This window comes from Echinops telfairi, unplaced genomic scaffold, assembly GCF_000313985.2.
Source record: "Echinops telfairi isolate 266 unplaced genomic scaffold, ASM31398v2 ScPeMD7_31;HRSCAF=116, whole genome shotgun sequence".
NCBI lineage: Eukaryota > Metazoa > Chordata > Mammalia > Afrosoricida > Tenrecidae > Echinops > Echinops telfairi.
The window spans coordinates 36,482,521-36,492,613 of NW_022103928.1; the positions used below are offsets into that span (position 1 = coordinate 36,482,521).

Genomic DNA, 10,093 nt, shown 5'->3' on the forward strand with positions numbered 1-10,093 from the left:
TCCAGATTTTAAACCATGCAATATTCCCTTGTTCTGTTTGCCCGACTGCCTCTTGATCCATTTACAGGTGCTCCATGAGCACAACGAAGTGTTCTTGAATTCCCATTCTTCTCAAGGCTATTCATAGTTTGTTATGACCCATACAGTCAAATGCCTTCACATAGTCAATAAAACACAAGTAAACTTTCTAGTATTTTCTGCTTTGAGCCAAGATCCATCTGACATTAGCAATGATATATATCCCTTGTTCCACATCCTTTTCTGAAGCCAGCCTGAACTTCAGGCAGCTTCCTGTCAATGTACTGCTGCAACCATTGTTGGATGATCTTCAGAAAATTTTACTTGTGATATTAATGACGTTGGTTCTGTAGTGTGAGCATTCTGTTGGGTCACCTTTCTTTGGAATGGGCACAGATATGGATCTCTTTCACTTGGTATTCCATAATTCTTGAAGTCTTACTTTTGGAAAATGATTTCAGTGCAGTTGAACGTTTTACTTCAGTACCATTGGTTCGTGCTAATAGGCTGCCTCTTGATATGGTTGAATGTCGACTAGTTATTTTTGATACAGTGACTGTATTATTCACATCCTCTTCTGATACTTTTTGCATCATTCAATATTTTGCCCATAGACTTTCAGTATTTCAACTCGAGTCCTGAATTTTTTCTTTAGTTCTGTCAGTTTACAATATGCTGAGAGTGTTGTGGGTTTTTTGGTTTTTTTGGGGGGGAGGTTATAATTTTAGGTCTTTGCACACTTAATTTTAATATTCTGCTCTGTCTTGTTGAACTGCACTTTGAAATTTTATGTTCAGCTCTTTGACTTCATCATTTCTTCTATTTGGCTTAGCTATGCTATGAGCAAGAACTAGTTTCAGAGTCTCTTCTTAACATCCACTTTGGTCTTTCTCATCTTCTGTTGTTAGTGTTTGATTTATCTAATCTGTGCTTGAGGTGCCCTCGAAAGTAGGGTGGGATGTCCTCAAGGTCGTATTGTTTTGGCTCTTGTGGACTGTTTTCATTTGCTTCAACTTCAGCCTGAGCGTACATATGAGCAGTTGATGGCCTGTTCCTCAGTTGACCCTTCACCTGGTTTTCCTGCTGATGTTGATCTTGTGGATTGGCACAGTGGCTAGCAGTGGGCTGAAACGTAAGAACAATTATGAGGATGTCACAGGAACAAGTGGTGCATCGTTTTGTTGTACATATGGTTGCTGGCTTCTCGATTGTCTCTTCCCACAGATGTAGTCAATTTGATTTCGTTGTATTCCATCCGGAGAAATCTGCATGTATATAGTTGCCATTTGTATTGTTGAAAAAAGATATTTGTGAAGAAGAACTCTGGTCTTAAAAAATCCTGTCATGCAATCTCCAACTTCTTTCTATCACCAAGACCTATTTTCTAACTATTATTACTTCTTTGTTTACAGCTTTTGTATTCCAGTTGCCAATAATTATGAAGGCATCTCGACTGACTGTTTCATCAATTTTAGACTGAAGACATTGGTAGAATTCTTAAATTTCTGCATCACTAGCTTTAGTGGTTGGTGTATAAATTTTAATAATAGTTATATTGATCCCCTTGCAGAGGGGTCTCGGGGAGGAGACGAGCCAGACAGGGTGCAATGTAGCAATGATGAAAAATACAACTTTCCTCTAGTTCCTAAATGCTCCCTCCTCCCCCGCACCCCCACTATCATGATCCGAATTCTACCTTGCAAGTCTGGGTGGACCAGAGGATGTACACTGGTACAAATAGGAACTGGAAACAGGGAATCCAGGGCGGATGATCCCTTCAGGACCAGTGGTGTGAGTGGCAATACTGGGAGGGTAGAGGGAGAGTAGGTTGGAAAGGGGGAACCAATTACAAGGATCCACATGTGACCTCCTCCCTGGGGGAGGACAACAGAAAAGTGGGTGAAGGGGGACGTCGGACAGGGTAAGATATGACAAAATAATAATTTATAAATTATCAAGGGCTCATGAGGGAGCGGGGAGGGAGGGGGGAAAATGAGGACCGATGCCAGGGGCTTAAGTGGAGAGCAAATGTTTTGAGAATGACGAGGGCAATGAATGTACAAATGTGCTTTACAAAATTGATATATGTGTAGATTGTGATAAGAGTTGTATGAGCCCCTAATAAAACGATTTAAAAAATAGTTATATTGATTGGATTTCTTTGTATGCTGATAGATATTATCCTATCACAGACAGCATTGTACTTCAGGATAGCTCTTGAAATATCTTTTTTGATGATTAATGCAATGCCATTCCTCTTGATTGTGTCATTCCTGGCGTGGGAAACCATATGATTTTCTAATTTAAAATGGCCAGTCACAGTTCATTTCAGCTCTCTAATGCCAAGAATATTGGTCTTTATGCATTCCACTTCATTTTTAAACACTTCCAATTTTCCTGGATGCATATTTCATACATTCCCAGTTCCAATTATTAATTGATGCTTGCAGTGGTTTCTTCCCATTTTGTGTCCTTCTCATCAACATATGAAGGTGCGGAAGGCTTTGCTCAATCCACATTGCTATGGTTGACCACACCTTGAGAAGGCAGCTCTTTCTCAGTCATGTTTTGAATGCCTTCTGACACAAAGGGCTCATCTTCTGGTACTCTCTGACAATGTTCTGCTTCTTTTCATTGGTTTTTTTCAGTAACTGACAATGTTTTGATGCTATCCATGGGGTTTTCAGTACCTAATTCTTCTGAAGTGGAGATAGGGAGTTCTTCTTCTTAATCTGTTCTTAGTCTGGAAGCTCTGCTGAAACCTGTTCACTTTGGGGTGACCCTGCTAGTATTTGAAACACTAGTGACAAGAGCCTTCAGCATTATAGCAACACTAGCTACTATAGAACGACCACCTGACAGACAACTGGTAGTACTGTATTTTGAACTGCAGCCACCTAACAGGAATAATTCTTGTTACAACAATAACACTGAATACAATTAACGTGCATTCTAAATCAAGCCTATTTGTTTAAAGTAGATATTGTAAATTTCTAAAGCAACCATGTCTATTTTGAATAGGGAAGGCTAAAAACACATTTATAAATTATTTTTCACCATAAATAAGTGTTGCCCATTGAAACTTTATACATCATTACTAATATTTATTGCCCTTCACACAGCTTGAAGGAAAAAAAAAGCAATGTCTTTTTCCAATCTGTAAGTTTATAGATACTACCTCCTAGTTCAAGTTTCTCTTGAGTCATAAAACACATTACATATGTTTTTACATGTTGTGTAAGGAATAGAAAAAGCATATGCAATAAGGATTCTTTGCCCATTATAAGTTTTTATAACTTCCTAAGAAGGTTTTTTTTTTAATCGTTTTATTAGGGATCATACAACTCTTATCACAATCCATACATACATCAATTGTGTAAAGCACATTTGTACATTCATTGCCCTCATCATTCTCAAAACATTTCCTCTCCACCTAAGCCCCTGGCATCAGCTTCTCAATTTTTCCCCTCCCTCCCTGCTCCGCCTCCCTCATGAACCCTTGATAATTTATAAATTGTTATTTTGTCCTAAGAAGGTGTCATACTATGTTAATCATTTATGGAAACACTGTTTCAAAGAATATGACTGACATATACTTTCAGTAACATGTTATAGATATTTCTATGTTTCCTGTAAATTTCAGCCTCATAACTAAGTTATGTTTTCTGCCCTGGTTTTTGCAGGTGAAGGATGAGGAACATCAGTGTTCTCTGGGGAATTTGAAGATTCCTCTCAACCAGCTGCTTGAAAGTGATGATATGACTATGAACCAGCGATTCCAACTTAGTAATTCAGGTCCAAACAGCACTATAAAAATGAAGATTGCCCTCAGGGTATTTCATAGTCTTTTTCAATAAAAATAGTAGTTGATGGGGAAGGAATGGGATACTAATAGTGATACTTTTTGGTGCTAATTTAGAGATATAGATATCACCATGCTTACAAAAAGCAGTTAATCTTATTAAAATGGCAACAATAGTGTTAGAGAGTGCTAGGAGATCTGTTTGTTTTGAGCAGAAAATATTGTTAAATGTTACAGGAGCACAGATGAGCGATAATTAAAGATAAATGAGGTGGGGTAAAAAAAGGTACTGCTATTAGGGTTCCCACTCAAACATGCATGAGTATAGTCTTTGGTCAAAGCTACTGTCAAAAGGTAAATAAAACTCAAAAGGACATCTTCCCAAATTATTGAACCTTACTAGTTTATGGGAATGCTACCCCACATAAGACAAAAATTTCTAGATGGATCACGCATTTTAAGGAAGGGTCAGGAAGACCACAAAGGTAAGCCAAATGAGAGGAAATCATCAACCTTGATGAATGGAAAAACTGTTCAAAGTTCAGAAACTAGTAAAAGAAGGCTATAGAATTACCATTATGTAATAGCTACTGAAGTTTGAAATTTTCCATTTCCAGTGCATATCTTGGCCTCCAAGGTTTCAGCTAAATAAATAGGTGCCAAAAGTGTTGTACAATGAGCAACTCACTCGAAGAGGTGACCTTTCTGTCAATCTCTTACAGTAAGATCACGCAAATGATAATTTCATGGAACAAATATTAACGAGATGAATCTTGGATTCATAAACATGATTTAAAGAGCGAAATCCAATCAAAACCGTGTGTTCGAGGGGATCTGATCTTCCGTAGGGATGTCAGCTCAGTAGGTTATTGGGATTCTTTTATGGGATCCAAAAAAGCTTATATTAAATATCCTTCACGGTCACAAGATGATAGTGGAAGCTTATTGGGAAGAAGTTTTAAGAAAATGGAAAGCTGCATTGGTGAGAAAAAGGCCAGAAGTTACACCAATGATTTTGTTTTGTTTTGTTTTTTCAACCAAAGGCGCCTGCTTAAAAAAATAAAAAGGCGCCTGCTCGCTCTTTGGGAGTTGTTGTATGGCTGTTGCACTGGGAGACTTTACCCCATCCACTTTACAGCCTTGGAGCTCCCCAAGCTTCAGACTTCTCTTTGTTCCCCAAACTCAAAGAACACAATTAGAAGATGCCAACACTGCCGATTTGAGATCGTAAATTGCCATTGCAGAATTATTTGGGGGAAAGGTTAGAGAGCTAGAAACACTGTTTTCGGGAGGATATAGATCTAGGTAGAGGATATATGGAGAAACAATAGCTTCACATTTTGATTTTTTATGAAATCTTTCTATAATTTTATAGCAATGCTCTTGGTATTTTCTCCAGGACCTTATCCATTTCCAGGATTATTCATTGTGCTTTCACATGAGTCCGGCCAACCTTTTTATCTGTTGACTGAGAAAGTATTGCTGTCTGTATCAACAGAGTTTTCTTTTAAGGCTAAATTTTGAGTCATTCAGGAGATAGGTTTTGATAAAAATTCTGTAAGATAGAATTTATAGTAAGAAAATTTTATTTCTCTGAAATAGACATGATTAATTTGTAAATACCTAAGGTACTGTTAAAAGTAAAACTGGCAGATAAATGGAAAATGTTAAAACTCACTAATAGATAGTTGCAAATGTTCCACTTCTGTCCCTTGACTCCTGCGTGATCATGTGGTGTGGCATCTCTTTCCCTGAGTCAGCTTGCTTGTTTAATTTTGTTTGTTTGAATTTAAGACACACCATACACTGATACTGCCTCATTAGCATAACAAAGAAAACCAACCCACCCACACCCAATAGGATTGTAGCCACCAGTATTAGGGTGAAGATTTACAATACATGTTTTGGGGGGATCTACTGAAAACAGTTTTGTGTCCAATCTTAACAATACTTGTACAACTGAATATATTCCTAAACTGTTCAAATATCAGGATATTAACCAGTATCACTGATTATAATTTTTGCTGTTGTTAATTTCCACCCCTAGGTACTTAACCTTGAAAAGCAAGAAAGATCTCCAGATCACCAACATTCAGCTCAAGTGAAAAGACCGTCTGTTTCCAAAGAAGGGAGAAAAGTATCTGTCAAATCTCAGATTTCTGTATCTCCAGCTCCCGAGGGCAGCAAAACAGCTCCGTCCACACCAATAACTGATGGCAGTAAAAAGACTGACATGGAAGAGAAAGACCAGCCACCTAATGCCAGCCCTCAGTGGCCACGGGATCTCAGCAGAAGCTCCTCCAGCCTCCAGGCCCCCAACTCTGCGTACTCCCCAAGTCACATCTCTGTGAAGGAGCCCACACCAAGCATAGCCTCGGATATATCATTGCCTATTGCCACACAGGAACTTCGGCAGAGATTGCGACAACTTGAGAAGTAAATCAAATACTATTTTAACAACAAAATTAGAGTACGCATTTTATCTATTACAAGAAAGGAAAAGTAATCTCGTCAACTAAAGAAGCTGGTGTTGGGGTACAGTTTTGCTCACTCCGTCAGTTTCAAATCATAGTGATCTCAGTTTACAACATAGAACTTATCCACATGGTTGTTAGGCTGTACTTTTCACAGGAGCAGTCTCCAGGCCTTTCAATGAGTGTGTTTGAACCACTTACCAGCAGGACTTCTTTGCCAGCTACATTAGGATCGGGCTAATACAAAACTTAGAAAATCGGGCTAATACAAAACACCTAGCCTGAGATTAGGGAACAAAATCTGAAGAATTTTAAGAATTCTTACATTTTAAATTCTTAAATCTGAAGAACTCCCAAGAATTTTAATCTTTTGAATTTTAATATGACAATATTTTGGCAGTAGTTTGACTTTTAATATGTAAGAAAGAACAGGTCCAATTTTTTCATGTTTAGTCAACATTCCTTTACAACAACCTACTGGATTTTTGTTTTGTCTTTAGGTGTTTGTGTTGCTTTCTTATTTAAGACCCATGATTCATAGATGCATTCGTTAATGCTTTTATTTAACTACGGAGGAAAAGTATCCATAGTTATCAGGAGCTCCAGATGTTAACTTTTCCTCCTAGTGGAAAGAATAAAGCTGACCTTTGAAATGATTCTTCATGTTTGTTGTTGTAAGAGGTGTGTTGAGTAATACAGATACGGTAAAAGAAACAGAAGCAGAGGTGAAAATACATGTTTACTCCTAAAGAGTTAGGAAAAGCATACGATAATTACTGAGCTCTTAGAAGGCATGTCCTTCCTGGCCACCAATGGAGGTCTATTAAGACCCTTCTTTGATCATCACGCGGGGTTTTTATTTTCATTCTTATGTTCTAACATCTTTTTTTTTTTTTTAAGAATCATCTGTTTCTGTCATTCTTGCTCCAAAAGAAAGTTGAACTTTAAACAAGTAACCATTTTCTCAGGAGCTGTGTTAAGGAATGGGCCAAGTGATCTTGAGAACCATTGAGCCAGCGCTGCTGTTGGCCAGTTAGTTCACCAATCTTGGTAGTTTTTGCTTCACTGGAACAGAGGGAAATCAAAGTGAAGGGATTTTGCTATCATAAAAAACCCTTACTGTCCATTTGATTCCTATGCATAGCAATCCTAAAGGACAGAGTAGAACTGCTTCATAGGGTTTCTGAGGCTATAAATCTTCACGGAAACAAACCACCACATCTTTCTCCCACAGAACCACTTGTGGGTTTGAACTGCTATCTTTATGGATAGTTAAAAATAGAGCAAGTGATTTATATATGATTTTGAGAGAGGATATGCAAGATTTGGGTAGCTACAGATCAGACATCACTTGACAAAGACGGCAAAATTTGTTTGTAATAAATAAAACCTGTATGTCTCATTTTTACTTTGAGCCCTAACTGAAAAACTGTTGATCATGAATAATTAAGTCATGCTAAAACCACCAAGTGTAATACAAGTTCAACTGGTTGACTTAAACTCAAGGTTCACATCACATACAAATTCCCTTTGATTCCAGAGATTGGCCTTTTAGTTTACATGAATGAAAATTATGTTACTGTATATATTGTACAAATGACACGGGAAAAGCTGACCGCTCTGCTTTGTTTGTCACAGTGGAACAACATTGGGGCAGTCTCCACTTGGACAGATTCAGTTGACAATACGGCACAGCTCTCAGAGAAACAAGCTTATTGTGGTTGTGCATTCCTGCAGGTAAGCCTATCGGGTGGCATAAGCACCCCAGTTTCTTTACTTGTTATTGCAGCGTATAAAAACAATGTAGCAAGGTAACATTTACAGGTAACAAACATACATATATAGTTCATTTCTCAAAGGCAAAGCAATTACCCCAGTATAGCTGGTATTAATAAATCCGTATTGACTTTTTCAGGAGTTGTAATACTCTACAGACTAAGACGATACACTTGTGCATCGCTGTATACACAGAGGATACATGTGAAATTTCTCGGTTCTGTATTGTGGGAGATTGGGGTTTCGATGTTGAGGGGAAGAGGGAGTGCCGAGGCATGAATGTCACACATTTATTGATTTAGATTAGCTAAAATTTCTTCCCTCACAAGAAACAGGAGCAAACTGAAAAAAGAAATTTTGTTTTGTCAGTATGTATCTGTTGCCTTTTTTGTACTCCTAGAAATGCATATTTTAAAAGCACAAGGTGCTAGAGAACAAAGTTAAGAAAATCTTTGCCTATGTCAAAAAAGACATGGGCGTTCCAAGGATTGGTGAGAAAGCCACTCTGAACAGAGAAAGTAAAACATTAGGATGAATCATTCAAGTTATTGACAAGAAAAACAAAATATAGTCATGATGAAGGCAATTTTAGGGGGGAAAAAACAATAATTATGTTGCCCTTGCAACATAAAGCTTTTGCTGTCCAATTGAGTCTGTCTCATAGAGATCCTGTGACTCACTATGTAGAATGGAGTCTCCCTTCAGGCGTCCAAGGCTGTAAATCTTTAGGGAAGCCAATTGCCGCTTCTCCTTCAGAGCACTTGGCAGGTTCCAACTGCCGACCTTCCATGAACAGCTGACCACTGTAATCACTGTGTCACAATGGCGCTTTACAGGCCTGGGTACATATATGTACACACAGAGATTTATTTAATTTGTATTACCTTATGCTCTTTCTTTACAAGCCTATGATTTCTACTGTTACAATGCTGGTGTACAAGTTTCTACTCCTTTTTTATTCCTAACATTGTTTCATAAATATTTTGTTTGTATGTACAATCATTTGAATTACTTTATAATAGTCCTTAAATTGCTCTTCTATAATTTAGTTAGCCACTCCCTATTGTTGGTTGTTTTGATTGTCTCTGTATTACATGGAACATAATCATGAACATATTGTGTTAAAGTATCTATTAGGATTAAATTCCTTGGATTAGATTTATCAATCCAAAGGTAAAAAAAAGTTTATGGGCTCATGATAGATACAGCCATTCACCTTTCAAAAAAAAGATACCGATTGACAGTGGCTTTCCAAGTGTACGGGTTACAGATGTACCTCTTCTCTCACCTTCCCACCCCCAATAATCAGGAACATTTTTGAGCTTTTTCAGTGTGTTACTTATATAAATATAAAATGTTATTGTGGGTATTAGTTGCCTTCCAGTCAATTCCAACTCACACTGATCCTAGGTATTCCATAGAGCGTTCAAGTGGGATGTGGCCCACTGGGGTGAAACACGAAGGGAGTAAAACAGAACAGTAAGGGGAGCAAAGCAATGAAGTCCCCAAGGAATCCCAAATATAGACTTCTACTTCAGGGGGCAGGGCTTGGCAACTCATCAGACCCAATCGGAAAACATTCATAAGGGTCAGCAGACAGGCCTGGAACTATTTATAGGCTTTTTGTTTTTTTCCGTTTCTTTCTGTATATCTGTATAAGATAGGCAGGATCATCAATCCCAAGGAGAAAGCAATGCGATCAACAGTTGGGAGAGGAACGTAGGAGGTGGGGAAGGGAACAACAAGAGATCTAAAATCAATGGTGAGGAGCGGGTAGGTTTGATCAAGGGCAATGCAACCAAGAGGAAATACTGAGGGCCGAATGAAAGTTGAACATGATAGGGGGACACGAAGAAACTAAAAGGAAATAGAGGTAAGAACTAGGAGGCAAAAGACATTTATAGAGTTATAAATATAGGCATGTATATATGTATATACATTAAGATATAACAGTAAGGATATAGGTCTATATACATATATTTATATGTTAAGTATTAAAGTAGCAGATGGACTTTGGGCCTCT

General features: G+C 38.0%; 1 protein-coding gene across 1 annotated transcript in view; it reads left to right on the forward strand.

Annotated features, from left to right (window-relative positions):
* ESYT2 (extended synaptotagmin 2) overlaps positions 1-10,093 on the forward strand; it is a 133,241-nt gene that overhangs the window by 112,373 nt on the left and 10,775 nt on the right. Inside the window, exons 18-20 of the mRNA XM_045290141.1 lie at positions 3,702-3,851; positions 5,868-6,256; positions 7,933-8,031. Of these exons, the coding sequence (XP_045146076.1) occupies positions 3,702-3,851; positions 5,868-6,256; positions 7,933-8,031 (638 nt within the window). The remainder of the gene's footprint in view (positions 1-3,701; positions 3,852-5,867; positions 6,257-7,932; positions 8,032-10,093) is intronic.